The following is a 20572-nucleotide window of genomic DNA, read 5'->3' on the forward strand; positions in this document are numbered from 1 at the left end:
ACACGCGATTTCCATTTTACGGTGTATGCGACAACTCGATTGAGTTATAAATATATAACACCCAGATGAACGAGAGTTTGTTTGAGTTTTAAAAATACGACTGTTTACACGCATTTAATGCAAACAGAGAATAGTTGGTTCGATCAGTTGCGAGATTTTCGATAAAATGGCGAGTTCCGTGAATAACACAGCTGCGTTCATTTCCAGAGCAGCAAACTTATAATGAAATTTTGGCTTTGATAGCTTGTACAATAGATTGGCCTGCTTCGTAAACTAGTCGGTGGATTTCCATGCGATTCGAATCAATATGATATCAAAGATGTCTCTCTCTTTCCGTGGTATACCGTTCTAGATAAAGAAATCGTTTATTCTAAAAACCGAGAGGCTCTCAATTACGCTTTCGTTTTGCCTATTCATTCGATGAATCTCACTTCAGATTTCAACGACGTTAATAACCGGTCTATCGGCTACGTCAAAAGGAACCCAAAACTATCCCAATATTTATGAATGGAAAAACATTAGTGTATCTTATTCTGATTCTAGCAAATATGAGATTCGAGATAATAGAATCGATCGATTTTCTCTCCCTTTGAGCAAATTGGAATTTTTCTGCTACAAAAAGTACCAATGCCGTTCAAATAATTCGTTTCTACCTGCACGAAACGCCGCGCTTCTCTTCGTTCGATAGGAAAGAATAGAAGGAAGATGAAAATGTTTTACAATCTCTATCCTATCGACTGAAGCTGAAGATAACAATTTTGCAGGTTCGTAAGAGTTTACGGATCGATAAATCTGGCGTACTTTTCCACGTACGTCGAGAACGCAAAGATCGCTATGCGCTTTTGTTTCTTTTTTCTCTCTCGACCACGAGAAAGCAGGCTCCCATTGTTCGTTGTCGTTCCCTGGTGATCCCGTTTTTTCGGTAATGCTGAGCTCGCGACTCGCGACGCAGCCTCGGCATGGCCTACAGCCAACGCATGAACAGCCAAGGCGTTGTGTTTCACACAGTTAAGATCGATCACCATTTGGATCCCTTTGTTCAACGACAATATACATAATGAATTCTGCTCGTTAATCTTTATCGATATTATCGATAGATAATAATAATAAATTTGGTGAATTTGACGAATCTTCGATTTATGTTATCATTGTGAATCGTTGATTCCGCTCTCGAAACACACACGAGATTAGGATTTCATTTTTGAATGAAACATGTCACGTTTTCCTTCGTGGATACGTATACCTGCTTCATTTGCAACGAATAAAGGATCGATCAGCGCGACGCTATCAATTAAATACACGTCCTTGCATAGAAACGAAGTTTAAGTTTCGTAGGTTTAATTAATTCGAGCAGCTCGAACGCCTTGAAACGAGTTCACTGGGCCACCAGTTAATGTATGCCGATCCACAAGGAATCGGTAATTCCCTACGTAGACCGACGCGACGGCTCCGGTATGCTGTTTGCGGTACCCAAATGCAATATACCAGAGCGTATCTGTCGCATACACGTGCTGTATCTCTCGCTTCCGTGTACCCATCAGCCGGCTACCTTGGTAAATGCGGTTAGGAAGAGATCGAAACTGCTGTCGTTCGAAACGTAATTGCCAGCAACCTGGCGTTCACGCGTCAATTATTACCCGATGCGTTCAATTTCACTGTGTGCATACGTATATCCATATCCTTTTGTCGCTAGACTATGCTTCTCTGTTCTCCTTTCTAATATCTGCCGGCTACATACCATGTTTGTTCTCGTTCGCGCTCGTCCTCGTCCTCGCTCTCAACCTCACGCGAGTAGCTTGTCTTCGAGTATCCTCGACGGAGAAACGGGAAGCTTCACTTTGACACACGGGATTTGTTACACCGAGCTGTTCCTGACGTTACTCGGGCATCGTCGTAAAATATACGCGAGCACGTTCATACTATGCAAATGAGATTGCTATATGCTATCCCGAAAATAAAAATAGAGGGCAGTGAGAGACACGAGCCGAATAGGGCTAGGTGTATAGACCAAGGTAAAAGAACACCGGGGTGGTAGTAATTCAAACCTATCTGTGTATCATATACATACGAGTTATGTATATTCCTCTCTCTGTACGTAAAGGCTAGCCGAATCGCGATCAAAAGCTGTTTAACCAGCAAAAACAGAACGCTTGATGTTTGGTCGAATTTTATTCAATTTTATTCCAGTGCAACGCCGCCGTTGGCGTGAAAGCGTTCTTCGATATGATGCACAGCGGACCGCACAAGGTGATGCTATTCGGAGCAGCTTGCACGCACGTCACAGATCCCATCGCTAAAGCATCGAAGCATTGGCGTCTCACGCAGGTAAGTTAGAAACTTTGATGAGCTCTAATTTTCTAGCATTACGTGACGTTTGCTGAATCTTATAGCGAATTTTTGGCGAATCTGTTGATCGATCTTTCGATGAATCTTCTGATGAATGATCAACTTGTTGGTCAATCTAGTTTCTGAATGTTTTTTTCGGAATTAAACAAGTTTAACTATAGTTTCGTTAGCTGTTGAAGTGAATACTTGTATTTCCTATTGAATATCTTTGAATATCGAATACCTTTTGTAAACAGCCATGTTGATATCTTCGCAAAGATGTATTTGTGGTAGTGAGGGTGAACGTGCGAGAATAGAAAGTTTAGATTACTAAGGAGTTCCCACTACCAAGGTCTGGGATGTCCAGTGTGCAATTCAAGTTACCAGACTTCACAAGGGTGTAACTTATAACACTCAACCTCGAGAATTCTGATCTTTGTTCGAGAGAAGAGTGTCTGCATCGCATCGATCGTTGTCTCTGACACCCTTTGTCAGAACTTTAACGAACCGAATTCCTGACGAGTTATTGCGAATTCCTACGCTCCTGTCTCACCTTAATTATCCTTGTTGAATCTTCTTTGTTGCAGCTTAGCTACGCAGACACGCACCCGATGTTTACGAGCAATAGCTTTCCAAATTTCTTTAGGGTGGTGCCTTCCGAGAACGCGTTCAACGCTCCCCGCGTGGCGCTTTTAATGCATTTCAATTGGACCCGGGTCGGTACCATTTATCAAAACGAACCGAGATACGCTCTGGTGAGTATTTAAAATTTTACGAAAATATAATAGAACGTGATACACGCGCTACCGGACACGGTCAACATTTCGTCAAACCCGCGCCACCGCGAAACCTCACCAACGAATCCTTCAAACTTGCGCGCTTCTTTCGTATCTCTCGTATCTTCGCATCTTCCCGATTGTTGCATCCACTGTGTACAATTACTATTTACCTATGCTTACAATTTCACCTGAATCGTTAACAATCATAACGATTGATATTCGTAACGAAAAAAAAAGGTTGAGCTATCATTTTATTTGCTGAAAACGCAACAAGCCTCGCTCATCTCTTCCAACTTGAGCATCTCGATATTACGACGATATAAAATATAAAATTATAGTGTGATATTGGATATACGGTATCGTATACCAGCGAGAAACTTTTTATTTGTATTTACAGGCACACAATCGGCTGCTCACAGATCTGGATGGCTACAGTATGGAAGTAGTGGAGTCGCAAAGCTTCGCCACCGAGGTGACCACGGCGCTCGAGAAGCTGAAAGAGAAAGATGTTAGAATAATTTTAGGGAATTTTAACGAAGCGTGGGCTAGACGAATATTCTGCGAAGCGTATAGGTACGCGAACCTATATAATTACAAAATTATTTATTGAATATCACGAGTAGACTATGGATAGTTATGCAAATTAATATCTTTGTGAATACAATTCAATAAATGGAACTTTCTCGGCAAAAAAGCGTATTCGCACATCACGATATTAAATTTCGTGTCGCTTCATATGTCTACGCAAATTTGATGCTATTACAATGAAATGCAGAACCTTATAAAAAAATTTCATTGTGTACCAATACTTTTTGTAGTCACTAAAAACGAAGACTTTACATTAGATATTTTATTCAATTTTGCGTGTAATGTAAATATGCATTTTTGCACCTTAAAGTTTCATAAACTGTCTCAGATTGATCCCTGAATTCACCGAAGCATATTGCATTTGCAGATTTGGCATGTTTGGGAGAAAATATCAATGGGTGATCATGGGAACGTATGCTAATGACTGGTGGATGCATTCTGGAGGCGGATGCAATTATACTAATCTTGTGGAAGCTCTGCAGGGTGCTATATTAACTGACCTGCTGCCGATCAAAACGGAGGAGCAAGAGACCGTAGCTGGAATCGTAAGTACCAGTAATACCAGTAGAAATTCAATCGCGTGCTGTCAACGTTCTTCTTGATTTTCTTTAGACAACCGAGCAGTATCAGTTCGAGTATGACTCGAGACGAGGCGGGGAGTATTCCAGATTCCACGGATATACGTACGATGGTATATGGGCGGTTGCTCTAGCTATAGAACGCGTGGCAGGCAAGATAACACATCACCGTCGCAATCAGACCATGTCGGATTTCAGATACAGGGACGAATTTTGGGAAGAACTTTTTCTCGAAGCTCTGAAAAACACCAGCTTCGAAGGTGTCACGGTCAGTATGAAGCCACGATTATTCAAATTAGGTCCTCTGTAAGTCTATCTAGTCTCTATTTAAAGGATCGTGTGTGCATAATTTTCCAGGGACTCGTGCGTTTCTATGATAACGAAAGGAGAGCGTATATTCTGTTGAAACAGTTTCAAAGTGAGTATGAGACGCGACGATGTCGCTAACTTGAGAGATTCGTGTGCGTTTTCTTCTATCACAGGAGACAGAGAGGTAAAGGTCGGCGAATTCAATGGCATGACAGGGGTTCTGAATCTGTCCAAGGGCGAACCCTTGGTCTGGGGAGGAAAATCACCACCAAAAGATCGAACGCTTCACATCATCGAGCAATCGACCGTAAATATTACGATCTACGCCCTGCTCGCTTCCGCGGCTAGCGTGGGTATCACCATGGCGGCCATTTTTCTCGCCATCAATATCAAATATAGAAATCAAAGGTGATTATGCGATAAAGGGATAGTTCCTTCGTTTTTCTTCTTTCTCGCGAACTTCATCGTGGGCTCGTTCTGCTCGTCTTTTTGACATGAATCGAATCGAAGAGCACGGAATTAAGATGCACGGGTAAAAGGACGATCGTGTTCTTTCAAACGAGAAAAATCGTACCGTTGGTTGTTTTTTTTAGCTCTTCTTTTTACCCGTACAGTCGCGATATTCTTTTTTACCCGTACAGTCGCGATATTCTCTTTCCCTTCTCATGTCCGACGTTCGATCATCTTCGACGTTTCAGATACATAAAAATGTCATCGCCGCATTTAAACAACCTCATTATCGTCGGATGCATGCTGACCTACAGCAGTGTAATTTTCCTTGGGTTAGATTCGCAGCTGTCCAGCGTAACGGCATTTCCCTACATTTGCACCGCCAGAGCATGGCTATTGATGGCTGGCTTTTCCTTGGCCTTTGGTTCCATGTTCTCGAAAACATGGCGAGTACACTCGATATTCACCGACGTTAAATTGAATAAGAAGGTGAGTCGATCGGTTCGTGGTCTGCGTTTTTCATCTTCACGCTACGCGTGTGATCGCAATGTCCCTTACGTTTTTCCTTTAGGTGATAAAGGATTACCAGCTGTTCATGGTGGTTGGTGTATTATTGGTTATCGATTTGGGGATTATGACGACCTGGCAGGTTGCAGATCCATTTTACCGAGAAACGAAACAAATGGAGCCTTATGTAAGCGCAACAATATCTATCCAATATACAGAGGTGAAAATATGGTGCATAAAAAAGTACGAATAGCGTGAATTACTTCTTCCGTTTCAGCCTCATCCTTCAAGCGAAGACATCATCATAATACCAGAAAATGAATACTGTCAAAGTAATCGAATGACCATTTACTTAGGATGTATCTATGCATACAAAGGTGTCTTGATGGTAGGTAAATGCTTACCGAACGATCCATTCGAGAGACAGCGCCGGCATGATTACAAATTTTTCTCAAGTAATAGAAAGAAAAATTAATAGCGAAACGGAGGATGTTACACAATACAATTTTTTATCTTGTAGATATTTGGCGCTTTTTTGGCATGGGAAACCAGGCATGTTAGTATTCCGGCGTTAAACGACAGCAAATATGTCGGAATGAGTGTATACAATGTTGTGATCATGTGTGTTACCGGAGCAGCTATAAGCTTCGTGTTGGCTGACAAACAAGACGCCATGTTCATTATGTTGGCGATATTCATAATATTCTGCAGCACCGCTACTCTATGCTTGGTTTTCGTACCAAAGGTACGCAAGCTTTAAAACGCAAATTCTTATGTATTTATATCTTTTACTTCATACTATTATGTTATTATTATTTTGTCGCTTTGTTGGTAAAAACAAAGCTAACGATTCGTTTTCCACGTTAGCTGATAGAATTGCGAAGGAATCCTCAAGGTGCGATAGATAAACGAATCAGAGCCACGCTCAGGCCAATGTCAAAGACGCGAAGGGATTCGAGCATCAGCGAATTGGAAGAACGTCTGAAAGAAGCCACGCTGGCGAATCAAAAGTTTCGTAAGCAACTGCTGGAAAAGGATTCAGAACTTCAGGTAAACGAGTGAGACAATTCAAGCAAAATAGCCATTAAATGAACAATTGTATTGATTGCAGATGTTTCTAAGGAGGATCGATGATCAAACTGCATCGAATACGCAAGAAGCGATGGACAGACTGACGGTTCCGAGACAAGAAGGCACAACGGTGAAAAAAGAGGGTAAGCAGGGCACGATTGTATTGCTTCTTTTCGATATTCTAGCACGTTATACCCTATCCTATTGATGCCCTTTTATCTTATCCTAGGTCTATCTGTTACGACAGAGACAACGGACATTTCGATGTCGATGTGTAGCCTAAACTCGACTACCACATCTCAACCGGAAGGCGGCGACTACACGAATTCAACCGCGACCGAGCATCAAATTGGCAAGTGCGTATACGATCTACTCGTCTAATATCGCTATATTAATATATTGCGATTAAAACAATGCTACCAATAAATTTATATTCACGTTTTTTCTCTCCCAGGAAAAAGACGTCTTTCTCGAAGGTACCGGCAATTGCGATCGATAGCGAACGAGTTCCTTTGGTTCCCGAAATGCAAGAGATCAAAAAGGGGACCGTAGATAGCTCGACCTCGGCTCCACCCTCGGCATTGAAACATGTGGACGACTTCGGCCGTAGAAGAAGTCGTTCGTCCGGACCTGGGAAAGAGAGCGAGCCTCTTCTTACCGAAAGGAGTCCGGACTCACGACCTGATGCTGGTAAAACGAATGTCGAATTCGTCCCGGAAATTGTCGAAGAAGGAGACGCTATTATCCTCGAAGAGACTGAGATACCCAGACATGGAAAATCGATCAGATCTAAAGACGATCGTAGGTCCAGACTCCCTACACCTCCGCCGACGAAAAATGTCTCGTTTGGTGAACTTCATGAGCAGAACTACCTCGAGCAGGCGATTCTGCCTCCACCGTTGCAATTCGTGCCCAAACATCGACATTCTGGTGAGAGGTCGACTTCTATATATTGCGCAAAACTGGAAAGAAGTCCCTTGAGTCTTCTCGACCAATCTTCTGATTACTCCCTTCGCTCGTTTCGTCTGATACAATGTTACATGATCTTATTTGTAAATGTGAAACTTACCACCAATATGTGCGTCTGATTTTATAATCTTATTGGATTTATTGGAGATAACCAATCAGCACTTCCTTCCAGCTCTCCTCAGTACTTATTGATCCTACGATTCTCGCGATGAGTTCGTGCAAGTTCTCACTTCCAATCACTTTCGTTTCATTCTAGTTGCGGCGACAAACGCATCCGCTCATCATTCTCTGAAAAGGAGATCGTCCGTAAAAAGTAACGGAATGGCTCATTCCCATCACGAGTTGTTCCAAACCCGGAGGACTAGCGTACCGGCCAACTGCATCAGCTATATTTCGACTGAAAACGTATCCAAATCCGAAGCAACGGAAATCTCGTTGAATTCTGGCCTCGATAAATCTTACGTTATCGGCGAGTGCGGTCATCGTCGGGCGTTACTTTCTGGTACTGGGTACCGCTGCGAGAAACACGGTGGTCGAAGACACTCCCGGACGATGTTGAACGGCTCGGCAGAAACTCCGCCTCCACCGCGAAGGCAGAAAAAGCACTACGATTCTCAAAACGCAAGTTCTCCGAGTGTGCCCGCTATGGTCAACGCGAGTTACTCCGATACAGGTGAGTAACGCCACTCTTTTTGCTACTCTGTCATATTGTCATATTTCGATTTTGATAAAATCCTATACTACTTTTTAATAATGGTAAATTGTAATAATTGTAAAACTATTTCATAATGATTAAAAATGGAAGAAAACCGTAACTCAGCATTTTAATGGATGTGGAATAAACATTTCCATGCTCCATGTACTTGCAGAGAAATATGAAGGATCCATGTCAACGATCATTCAGCGGTCAGTGTCCGAGAGATCGCGAGAAAAGTGTCCTAGGCTGCGAGGCGAGGGTCACGCGATGATCGAGTGCCCGCATCGCGCCACCCGCCGAATACGAGAGTGCAGACACACCGAGTCGAAGCTACGGCAGCAGGCTCGCCTGGAATACGTGCAAAGTACGCCAAACGTCGCTACCATTCACAATAACAAATTCGCAAGCGCGAATCCGCGTGGAGGTGGCAGTGGCGGTGGTGGAGGCAGTGGTCTGGCTGGAAGTGCGAACGGACCGGGAACGGCCAGCTCCGTGACCGGTAGCAGTTCAGACGTTGTTGGTGGTTCCGCTGCGAACGTTTCGAAAATGTATAGTGCCGTGTCGGACGGCGAATTGCTCGATCTGGCGATCTTACCGATTTTTCAGAAGCTGCTCACCGAGAGGCACAAAAGTTCCTCGAGGGCCGGCTACGGCGCTAGTGTAGCCAGCTGTCCGAATATATCTATCAAATGCGACATCGTTGAATACCTTTAACGATCTTCCAACGATTAGTTTCGAATTTCATCTGGTGATCTCGTTCTCTATCTCTTTCCCTTTCTTCGAGCCCTCTTTCTCTCTTCACGGCCTTAAGACGCGTCATAAACTCGCGAAACGCGTTCCTTGACGGCCGAGACTATGACATCTTTTTTCGCGAGCAATCATCGTTCCTTTCTCGAGCCTGCCTACCTTTGCGATACTCTCGCGGACGTTTGAGCGAGCAGCAGCGCTGCTATTTCGAATATACGTAAATGTACGCAAATAAGACGCTATGTTATTCATAAGTCATCGGATGCTTCGTATGTTTCTTACATAGAGATATATATGAACGTTGTAATTGCAAAAAGAAGTTGACATTTATTAATCGTTTTTATGATAAGAAAATTATACTATGTTTTAAAGATTTTATTATAAAATATTTTAATAAACGTTATGTTTCAAATTGACGAGGGACTGGTGACTTATGGATAGGAGTCCTATCATAGGACTAAGTAGGTATAAGCGAACGTTACATTCCTATGTGGACGGAACGGAAACGATATCGAAGGACTAACGAGAGGATGCCGGCCTCTGTTCGACGCTCGAGAATCTTTTAGCCTTTCGGTTAATGAAACGAATCGAACGAATCGCTCGCGATATTCTACGGACAAGTTTTACGGAAATCTACAGCGTCTGCACTGTAACGGTTACTCTTCTGAACTTTTGCCATTTTCGTTTCCTCATCTCGATTCTCGTTCCGACGACGAAACGTTGTACAAAACGATACAGACACATGACGCCTTTGCGTCCACGAGAAAACGGATGTCACAGCGACCTATCGTTCCAAAATGCGGAGCCCCGTTTTTTATAACAAATTACATGAAAGCAGTTTGTCATACGAAAATAAAAAAATAACGTTGCATCGATTCGGTCGATAAGAAAGAATAGCCAGTATTGAAATGAACGTAGAAAAAAAGGGTGTTAGCGTATGCGTCTAATCTAACTCTATCATTGTAAGCGTGCGTAATCGTTTTAAATAATTTTATAGCGTACGAAATTCGTACAATCGCTGTTTAGCAAATTCGAAGAATAGACGTACGAGTCGAAAAATTTCGAACCGTTTTATAGGATTTTTCCCTCGCGTTTCGAGGGAGATAACTTTTTTTTACGTTATACCAAGAGTCTCTTCTCAAAAAAGAAACAGAAAAAATGAAAAAGTAAAAAAAAGGAACAAAAAGGATTAAAGGGAAAAGAAAATGAAAAAAATATATCACGTATGTTGATTTTTGTCGCAAATACGCGTTCGCGTCATATTAAATCATATTTAATGAACTTCTTATTACTGTACTGACGCAAATTAATTCTAAACTGATTGTTATCAACTCCTGAGACAGCTCAAAACACACTAACACATTGACATGAAAAATAAATAAACAAGTGAAGCATACAATAAGCGTTCACAATAAGAGGCTTTTAAAAATATTACCCTTGTCATGATCTAAAACTGTATTCGCTTTTTCACGATAAACGGCCGGCGTCTTTTTGTTGACGAAATATATCACAATGTAAACAATTTGCGGGCAAGTTCTAAATGTGATCTAAATGCCTAGTAAAAGGAATCGATGAAATACTGTATTATCTTTTCGTTCCGCGTATTTTATCCTAATCCATTTTCCTCTTCTTCTCTACCCCGCGCTTTCTCTGTTTCTCTTTCACCTTCCTTCCTCGTTCCATATTATTTCATTTATATCTTTTCTCCTTCTGTTCTTCTATACGTATTTTTTTTTTTTTTTTTTTTTTTTACTAAAATCTGAAACAGCCTACGATAAACGAAAAGTCGAAAAAGCGTCCGGATATTTGGAAAAGCGTATTCTCTGAGAGCCTAATGCTCGTCACAGAACTTTCATTGTGTGGTTACGCGAGTCTTGTATATAACTATCGAAATAAATGTCATGTTTACAGGTAAAAATAGGCATTTGTTATGTAATACGAATTATACCCGCTTCATACTTTTTAAGACAGTTTACAAGCAGGCGTAATCCCCCTTTTTAATTATAAATACACTTGTTATCTTTGTATGTTGTGCCACAGTAATTTTCAGTCGTTTGCGAAACTCGCGATGCACGAAACATCGAAATTTGAAAACTTTGGAAAAACTTCGATAATTTAAAGTAATTAAGTGCGAGTCGATACTAACAGGTCAATTATATTAAATTTTATCAATAAAGTTGATTCATTTGTTTTCCACTATCTTACGTTCCTTAAATGTAAATCTGCTCATTACGATCGATATCTATAATTCTATACTAAACAAGAAACAGTCAATGAAGTTGTACACACGTACCTCTTCTTATTTACGAAATTTTCTTAGAAATATGAAATGGGCTGCTTTCCTTTGATATTATAAAGAAATGTGGATTCTACAAATAACCCCAAAGCTAATTGGCATTGTCTAGGATAGATTTAACGTATTTTATAATAGAGCAATCTACTAATATAAAGAAAATACAATTTAATAAAACGGTGATTTGATACTGAATTGATCGATCAACGAGACGATCCAATTACATACTTACATTCGCTTTGTTTCTGGACACAGCGATGTACATATATAGATAGTATCGCACAAAAGAATCGTTATTCGAAAGCTAAAAAGCTACACAATATAAATTAGATTAAACATAATTGATAAAGTGTTTAATTCTAATAGAATGATAAGATTATGTCGAATGGAATCTAATCAAATAATAAATAACAATAATTGGAAGGAATCTAAACAACAATTGGTATTCTTAGCACATAATAGGTATGATTGGATTAATAACATATGCAGACATATATGCGTGTATGTGTGCTTTATCACATATTTAACCTCTTATATACCAGATCATTGCGTACACGTCTTGTGAAAAATATTTATTTATAAACTCGATGAAACGATAACGACATATATAATGTGTAACGATAATTTGCTTTGAACAACATACAAATACACTATATACACATTATTTCTTATGATACAAGAAACCAACGCGCATGTGCACTTTTCTCTTACAGCTACGCAACGCAACTAACCTCGGCACTGTGCCGACAGCAACAAAGAGCAGTAGTGTTCCAACTAACGTACGTGTTGGACCAGTTGCGATAGTTAGAAAAGTAATCATGTTGCGGTTGCTAAAAAACGTTCAATTACCACGATACTTATCCACTGCTGCTAGACCGGCACCAGAGAGGAATCCTGCGATTCTTTATACAGGAGTAAGTATTGTTTCTTATTGTGCGTGTGTGTATATTGAGTCTCTTCTATTTACAGAATTTTTATACCTAACATCTACAGAAATGTATCTTACGATTTCTTGAAAAATCTTTCTCCTCGTGTGGATCTTTGTTAAAGTAACAGATTTTCCTAAAAGCAGAAGATTTATATTTTTTCTACATATAACATCCAAGATTTTTGTCTATTAATTCGTTGTACGTAATAGATATAGCAAAATAAATGCTTCTCACTTTTACTTCATACTTATATATAATATTCTATAGTTCAAATGTTATTATAGTTCAAATATCTATTGTTACGTATTGTTACGGAAATCAAAGACAAAAGATTTATTTTAAAATTTGTTTTAGAAGCGAATAAAAGTAGATTAGATAAAGGCTTAATAGCAATTGAAGATTAATAAAGAAAAACATGACGGGTCACATTTTTCATTTTATCAATACTATTCTTTATTAATTTTTCGAATTAAATATTTTTGCGACCAAGAAGCAAGAAAAGCCAACATGTCATGTTTGTTTCATGTTCGATGATTTATCTATAATTGTTGCATTTAAATAAATACCATAGCTTTAACGAAGTTTTTAAGACATTGCGAAATTTATTCAGATAAATATAATCGATAATCAAGAAGCTTATGTTGCAAACGTATTTTCATAATTCGCAATTTTCGCTTTCTAGTATTTATCTTTTCAACGCGGTTTTTTCTATGGTCTTTTTCATACGCCTAAATATTCTTGATTACCTACAATTCGTATATTTAAGATAAAAATAAGTGATATTGTTAAATAACAGTAACGATAATTATAAACAAAACATGTCTCATCTATGAAAATTCATATTAGTCTGAATATTCATTCATAGATTTATTTGGCCTTTTAATGGGGAAATTTATTTTACCTTAGATATTTATTGATAACGAATGGCACCGGTCAAAGTCTAACAAAACATTTCCCGCAATAAATCCTGCAACTGGTGAAATTATCGCGGAGATACAGGAAGGTGATGCTGCTGATATCGATGTAGCTGTAAATGCAGCCAGTAAAGCGTTTAAATTGGGTTCGCCATGGAGAACTATGGACGCTTCGGAACGCGGCGTATTATTGAACAATTTGGCGGATTTAATGCAACGTAATCACGCTTATCTCGCGGTAAAAATACTTCTGCACTGCATGAAGTACTGTTTGAGGGAGCAATTACTGATAAAATTTAAAATCTCTATATGCATCAGTCTTTAGAAACGCTAGATAACGGGAAACCATACTCGACAGCATATGAGTTCGACATTCCTGGAGCTATAGCGACATTGCGATATTACGCAGGATGGGCTGATAAAAATCATGGCAAAACAATTCCCGTCGATGGAAAATATTTAGCTTATACTCGTCATGAACCGGTTGGTGTTTGTGGTCAGATTATTCCATGGAATTTCCCCATCCTTATGATGGCCTGGAAGCTAGGACCTGCTTTGGCTACTGGTATATAATTGAATAATACCTCTTCATATGAGTTGACTGATCAAAAACGTTTAAGTTGTGTTCACACGTAAAAGTACTGTTACAGTATTGTGCGTATTATATAATAATGATGGACCTCTGCAATTGCAAGTAATTACATTTTTTGGTTTGTAGGAAACGTTGTCGTATTGAAACCAGCTGAGCAGACGTCTCTAACGGCTCTGTTTATAGCTCAATTAACCAAAGATGCTGGATTCCCTAACGGAGTAGTCAACGTCGTTCCTGGTTACGGTAAAACCGGTGCTGCGCTAGTTGCTCATAAATTAGTTGATAAAATAGCATTCACTGGTTCCACTGAAGTTGGAAAACTGGTACAGCAGGGTGCTGCGATGAGCAATTTGAAGAGAACCACGTTAGAACTTGGTGGAAAATCGCCAAATATAGTCTTGAGAGATGCCGATCTTGACCATGCTGTAGAAACATCTCACTTTGCACTATTTTATAACATGGTAGTGCTATAATTTTTTAATTTTAGAATAAAATCTATTTCTATAAATTTACTACTGGGTTATATTTTTCCAATAGGGTCAGTGTTGTTGCGCTGGCTCGAGAACTTTTGTAGAAGATGATATTTACGACGAGTTCGTGGAACGAAGTGCAGCACGCGCTAAATCTAGGGTTGTTGGCGATCCGTTTGACGAAAACGTGGAACAGGGTCCACAGGTACCTAATCAACTTCAAGACGAAGTCAAAATGAAGACATTAATTTCATTGCGTTCATAAATTAAATTCAATTTTTTCTATATTTTACCTCTTGTTTTATCGACAGATCGACGAGGAACAAGTAAATAAAATCATGTCCATGATTGAATCAGGTAAACAGCAGGGAGCAAAGCTGGTTTCCGGTGGTACGAGGGTTGGTGATAAAGGCTACTTTGTCGCACCTACGGTATTTGCCAACGTTGTGGATCACATGACCATTGCTAAAGAGGAGGTGCATATGAATTAATAGAGAAATTTCTTACATACTTCTAAATCGTAACAAGCATAGTATCTACAAATAACGTAATGGTATTTGCTTCAGATCTTCGGGCCAGTTCAACAAATTCTCAGATTCAGCAGTTTGAACGAAGCTATTACACGCGCTAATGCTTCCGAATACGGACTAGCAGCAGCAGTATTTACAAAAGACATCGATAAAGCAAATTATATCGTTCAAGGACTCCGTGCTGGCACTGTATGGTATGTTAGACAATATTTTAAACAACTCTTTTTCTATTTCCTTCTTTTTTATATTATTCACTATATGCTCCAGGGTTAACACATACAACGTTCTAAAACCCCAAGTACCATTTGGCGGTTTCAAAATGTCGGGACATGGAAGAGAACTCGGAGAATACGGTCTCCATGCGTATACCGAAGTAAAGAGCGTCATAATGAAAGTTAATCAGAAAAATAGTTAAAACAGTTCATTTTAAGTTTGTTTTCACTTATTTTTTGTCAAAATTATGGCATTTTATAATTTTTGTACCATTATACTATTTTTTAACAAACATTATTAAATAGTTGAAATATAAAATGAGAACTTCACATATTTACCTGCTAAAAAACAGAAATGTTCAAGAATAAAACTGCTGGAAGCAAGAACTAAGTATTTCAAATATGAATGTATTTTTGTACAATTTGTATCATTGAAAAAATGTAATGTTATCTTAGAGATAAAAAAACAGAACATACAAGTCTCGCGAGCGTGTGTTTCAAACACCATTGTACAATTTACAAAAATATAATTAATAAATAATTTAATCTTTTTATATACATTTGGTATTTCGTAGAGTTCCTATGCTTTTAACCCTGACGGAAAATGTGGAACACTGTAGTCGTTATTGTCACGATATTTTTAAGTATATTCGCATATGTGACCGCAACCAGTAGGGCATTGTCGATTGCAACTGAACCATTCGTTCATATGAACAACATGACCACCATGTGTACAGCCCTGGCACCATGCGTAAATTCCTCGAACAACCTATATATATGCGAATACAGTTATAATGATATAAGAGCGATCGTAATTCAATAGCTTACCTGATGACAAACCGAGCAGAGTGCGTGATGAGACGTATGACATCGATCGCAAAACCATGCTGCACGTTGTAATGGCTTTGAACAAGCTAAGCAACACGTGTGTATTACGGTTGATTGTTGATTTAATTGCGACACGGATGGAATCCAGACCGACTGAATAATCTACCGATGCATACCAACTTAATTGTGATTTCCATATGAATATTATTAAGATGTTTTAATAAGAATTTGTCGCTAACCTGTGTAGCCACGTTCCAAAGTTTAAATCTTGCAAGCATATCTAAGTATTCTAATATCCAATGTTCTTGAACAGCAGTTTCGATGTTCAAGTTTTTTCGTTTTTCTCCTAACGCGATAAGAATCGACGCAGAAGTTTGTATGTCTCTAAGAGCGGCATGGTGCTTCAAAGCTTCTTCGATCAAGTTTGTAGGATCCCAAAATTGTGGTTTAGGTATATTCGAGACTATTAACTGACTTGGTTGATCTTCGATCATTAACGAAGCACAGTCTTCGTTAATATCTGGTGGATGATTTGGAAATTGTTCCGGTGGTGGAGATCTGTCCTTTATTTCATGTCGCAAAGGAAACGCCTCTTTGGACAGCGTCCAATCGTTATCGTTATTTATCATATTATGCATGTAACTGGAAGTATATTCCATAGTCGTAGGTTCGAATTCGCTTTCTCCAAATAAGAAATCTCCTTTGGATGGACCTTTATGATCAATAAAAGCTCGTCTGTAGCTAGATATCACATAAAAGAACAATGTCAATATACCAGCTACAGTAAACATCGCATGTAATATTTTCCATTAATATAGTTAATATTACCTAGGTAACATAGACCCTATAGAATGTTGGTTTTCTGGCGTTTCGTCCGTCTCTGTCTCATCGTCACCTCCGCTAGTTGCACCTGTTACTTCTCCTTGTAATGACTTTACATCATTTTCATGTACTTGAAAAAAATATTGTAAACATCGTTAAAAGTCTGTGAAACTTTAATTACTAGTGAAAATTATAGTTAAAGACCGATTGTATTACTTAAGCATACTGATATCTTTACCTGTATTTGATTGATCTATACCAGATCCGATTGTAATTTGAGCTAAATTTAGTGTATTCACTATATCTTCTTTGGAAGCAGTTGGAGGTGTTTTTAAAATAGCTCCCAGAGGATTTGCGTATAAAGTTTTTATAATATTCCACACCGTACTAATCTAATTGAAGTTGATTTTGTGCATTAATAATATAATACGAGCGTGAGGTACAATGATTTTAAGTTGAACGACTGCATACATCATTTCTACCGGCATTTCTGGCAACGATGGCATTATGATCGCAAATGTCATTTAATCTCCCAGAAAGCAAATAACCTTCTGCACAAGCTCTAAACCATTTTGGTTCCCGTGGCATATTTATAGCAAATCTATGCATAACGCTAGATGCCATACAAAACGTATCATTTGTAGCTGGTGTCTTCCTATAAATAATTGTAGAATTATATTCATTGACTTATTTTTCAAGATTATTTTTAAATAGTAACTTTATTAACCTCATTATATTAGTTAATTGTTTCATTGTAGTTGTAACATGAACATTTACTTTACAAGCATATACAATGTCTCCTTTCGGATTCAACGCAATCCCTTGCGGATTCGCCTTACTCGCAGGTCTGGTTGCATCTTTGAACACATGATGATATAGTGTGCAGTCCTACAGAAGAATATTCTGCTAATACTTTTCAATAATGCAGGCAATACTTTACTATAAATATTATAATGTTATTACCCTGCTTGTTGACAAGAAAGACTGTGGATTGCCTCTCCATGCAACACCAGTTGGAACGTCTTTATGTTCATTGAAACTTGCGAAAGGTATATAAGGCCTACGAATATCCCATACATTTATACTACAGTCTACTACAAGAGCACAACTGGATATATGATATTTTCTTTGAGGTCTCCATTTTATACGACCTACTGATGCAATTGTGTGTATAATATAATCACAACTAGGTTTACCTAATAAGTCCCAAACCTGCAATTTTCCATACATTAGTTTTGATTCAGATGAGAAATAACATATAGTTACAAACTACCTTAATGGTCTTATCTCTAGAAGCAGTTGCAAGCCAAGCAGTTTCAGGATGCCAATCACAGGCAAATATGGGACCACTATGGGCAGTGAAATGTTGAAAGTAACGGTCTGGTTTGCGTAAGTCCCATTGTTGCACGTGGCCATTTTCAGAAACAGCAGCAAAAGTATGAGGCGAATGAGGGCAAAACTGTACATCTCTTACTGATTCTGTATTACTGAAATTAACAATATTATCTAATACTTTTCAATATGCATATGTTGAAATATTTCTTAATTTACCTATAAAAAGTTCTAGTAGCTTCTTTTATTCTCAAATCAAAACATTTCATAGTACCATCTTGAGAACCTGATATCAACCACATAGGTTCTGTCATATGGAAACTGACTTTATTTACAGTCCTTTTATGGTCGATAAAAACATGTTCCTGCTTGGATCTGGATGACTTATTTAAGTTCCATACTACCACTGCACCATTTGTAGCTGCAGTAGCTAATATATGATCTGAGAAAAGAAATCGCCCATTATCTCTTGACATTTTAGACAAAATAAAGGAGAAAGATTAAAATTTACCATCGATAAGATTCCAAGCAACATCATTGCAAGAAAAATTTAAATTTAAATTTTTCCCAACACGTAGATTACAAGCTTCTTCAAATCTATCTTCTAATAAAGTAAATATTTTGAAAACTGTAATTGAAAATAATTAATCAGTCATCATTTCTTCAGTAATTAACACTTTGACTGCCATGTTGGTCATATATGACCGGCCACGGTTTTTCCTGTGACGCCACGGTGGTCATTGATGCAGGAGCACTTGAACTTCTTACAATTGTAAAAATTGAATGAAAATTGACAGTTAGGACATTTTGAATATAACCGATAAATAGAAGATACTTTGAAATAAAAAGTGCCCCATTCAACAATTAAACATTTTTATTAGAACATCAATAAAAAAAAATGAGAACAAATCTTGCATCTAATGGTGCATTGTGTTAAAACACTGTGGCGTCCTGAGCGAAACATGTGATTTCAGTGTGGCAGTCAAAGTATTAAATAACTTAGTATTTTATGATTGAATAATTTACCATTGCGACCTGCTATAACAACTTGACTGTTATCTTTATTAAGAGCTAATGCATTTGCTGGGCCTTCTTGAGTGATACATACAGTTTTGGAAATCATGATGAAATTCTTTTAAATATATCTTTTTAGTTTGTCAACCACAATGTGCCATATACATAAATAAATATATTTAATTTGCACAAATTTTAAAAATATTCGTGTACAAATTATCTCACTATTCCATACTTTAGTAAATAAAACAAATACGCATAGATGAATTTATTAGTGATAACAACATCGATACAATATTAAGTCACCTTTTTTAATTCTTACATTTTATTAAATTCCAATTATGCCATACATATTCTTTTCACAACAACCTCTTATATATATTTGAAATATACACAATGTATAAAAAGTTTTTGTGTATACTGCATACTAGGCATGAGTAGTAAGGAATAGGAAGATCGCCGATGGAATGTGAAAAAATCAGTAAAAACTAAGAATAAGGGTCTCTAGTGATCAATGGCTGAACTATACGCACGTTTCTTCTACGCTGCTCTTGATGAAAAGAACGAGTGTACACGACGTGGCCGTATTAATATAGTGTTATTTCCAAAAATCGGCCAGATTGTGCCACCTCCTATATTGTCATATTCTCCTGAAGCAAAATAGCAAAATCGACTGAAAACATTTTTGGGCAGTCGAAGATTTTGGTTTCTATAAATTCTCGGTATATGACATCATTTCTAAGAATCGACAAAATTGTGCTATATCTTATGTTATCATATTCTCCTAACAATCGCTATTTAGCCTGTTAAATTTCTCGTTTGAACGGCAAATTTTTTGCTCTCTGATTTTGCCAAAAAATGATGTCATTTTTTTAACTTATTCCTAAGATCAATGAAAATTGGAAAGGATTTAAGGATTATAGATTGAAATGATTTTAAATGCGTTGTACATTTGTAAAATAAGATTGTTTTATCCAATGGAATTTGAAAATTTACAATAATTGTACAATTTTACAATTTGTTCGTAGTATGAATGATCATTAAGCGTCTGATTTTGGACAACTTAATAATAAGGAAATAAGAGTGCTCATGCTTATGGTTCCGGTTGTTCACGTACTAGGACTGCTCTCCAACGGCGAAGGGTTGATGTTCTACGTTAGCATATACAAGGACTTCTTTAGTCTCACCACAAACAAAATATATTCGCTATGATTTCACGTTACAAGAGCATATTTCATTAGAAGATTCTACGGGAAAGTTCATACTTTTTTATCCTTCTAAAAATCGTGTATCACAAAAATTAGTCATGATGTTAAATCTCGTCTGTAGTTAATTTGTACTTCTGTTTTTATCATTTTTGTAAACGAATATGCATGCAAAATAGATACATCACGTCGGAAATATTATTCACAGTATTATTCACAATATTAAATTTAGACTTTATTATAACAAAAATATTATTGTGAGGAATGTAAATTCCAAACAAGGAACCAAATGGAACCAAACAAGACAAATCTCTAACTTTATAGGTTCTTGCATATGCTAGCGTAGAACAGCTTCAGCACTGTGCCGCATGGTGCAGCACCTGTGGAACAGCTAGAAAATGGGCGCGAGCA

General features: G+C 38.1%; 3 protein-coding genes across 8 annotated transcripts in view; 2 read left to right on the forward strand and 1 right to left on the reverse strand.

Moving 5' to 3' along the window:
- LOC126873840 (gamma-aminobutyric acid type B receptor subunit 2) overlaps nucleotides 1-10237 on the forward strand; it is an 83764-nt gene extending 73527 nt beyond the window's left edge. For 4 of the 5 annotated variants that reach the window (XM_050635112.1, XM_050635113.1, XM_050635114.1 and 1 more), the window contains 17 exons: nucleotides 2188-2325; nucleotides 2913-3080; nucleotides 3502-3677; nucleotides 4060-4237; nucleotides 4305-4538; nucleotides 4628-4688; nucleotides 4753-4987; nucleotides 5278-5518; nucleotides 5601-5723; nucleotides 5814-5924; nucleotides 6057-6281; nucleotides 6404-6586; nucleotides 6648-6750; nucleotides 6837-6963; nucleotides 7062-7537; nucleotides 7833-8249; nucleotides 8446-10237. In XM_050635112.1, the coding sequence (XP_050491069.1) occupies nucleotides 2188-2325; nucleotides 2913-3080; nucleotides 3502-3677; nucleotides 4060-4237; nucleotides 4305-4538; nucleotides 4628-4688; nucleotides 4753-4987; nucleotides 5278-5518; nucleotides 5601-5723; nucleotides 5814-5924; nucleotides 6057-6281; nucleotides 6404-6586; nucleotides 6648-6750; nucleotides 6837-6963; nucleotides 7062-7537; nucleotides 7833-8249; nucleotides 8446-8987 (3738 nt within the window). In that variant the 3' untranslated portion in view covers nucleotides 8988-10237. The remainder of the gene's footprint in view (nucleotides 1-2187; nucleotides 2326-2912; nucleotides 3081-3501; nucleotides 3678-4059; nucleotides 4238-4304; nucleotides 4539-4627; nucleotides 4689-4752; nucleotides 4988-5277; nucleotides 5519-5600; nucleotides 5724-5813; nucleotides 5925-6056; nucleotides 6282-6403; nucleotides 6587-6647; nucleotides 6751-6836; nucleotides 6964-7061; nucleotides 7538-7832; nucleotides 8250-8445) is intronic. The other variant, XM_050635116.1, reaches the window with a different exon arrangement.
- A 1806-nt stretch (nucleotides 10238-12043) lies between these two features.
- Nucleotides 12044-15518, forward strand: LOC126873845 (aldehyde dehydrogenase, mitochondrial). Its single transcript, XM_050635124.1, has 8 exons — nucleotides 12044-12227; nucleotides 13149-13394; nucleotides 13475-13721; nucleotides 13875-14209; nucleotides 14286-14423; nucleotides 14530-14694; nucleotides 14785-14942; nucleotides 15016-15518. Exons 1-8 carry the CDS (start codon nucleotides 12132-12134, stop codon nucleotides 15161-15163), a joined length of 1533 nt encoding a protein of 510 aa, XP_050491081.1. The 5' UTR covers nucleotides 12044-12131; the 3' UTR covers nucleotides 15164-15518.
- On the reverse strand, nucleotides 15486-19606 carry LOC126873843 (GATOR complex protein WDR24). 2 transcript variants are annotated; one of them, XM_050635119.1, is made up of 13 exons: nucleotides 19279-19606; nucleotides 18969-19190; nucleotides 18454-18570; nucleotides 18162-18384; nucleotides 17884-18097; nucleotides 17574-17822; nucleotides 17338-17498; nucleotides 17082-17265; nucleotides 16849-17002; nucleotides 16617-16740; nucleotides 16028-16529; nucleotides 15789-15950; nucleotides 15486-15729 (listed from the first exon to the last, which is right to left on the reverse strand). In XM_050635119.1, the coding sequence occupies exons 2-13, from the start codon at nucleotides 19063-19065 to the stop codon at nucleotides 15601-15603; spliced, it is 2316 nt and encodes a 771-aa protein (XP_050491076.1). In that variant the 5' UTR covers nucleotides 19066-19190; nucleotides 19279-19606; the 3' UTR covers nucleotides 15486-15600. The 2 variants fall into 2 exon arrangements, with proteins under 2 accessions (XP_050491076.1, XP_050491077.1); XM_050635120.1 differs by lacking the exon at nucleotides 18969-19190 and having other exon boundaries at nucleotides 19279-19587.
- Nucleotides 19607-20572: the final 966 nt, after the last annotated feature.

This window comes from Bombus huntii, chromosome 15, assembly GCF_024542735.1.
Source record: "Bombus huntii isolate Logan2020A chromosome 15, iyBomHunt1.1, whole genome shotgun sequence".
Classification (NCBI taxonomy): Eukaryota; Metazoa; Arthropoda; class Insecta; order Hymenoptera; family Apidae; genus Bombus; species Bombus huntii.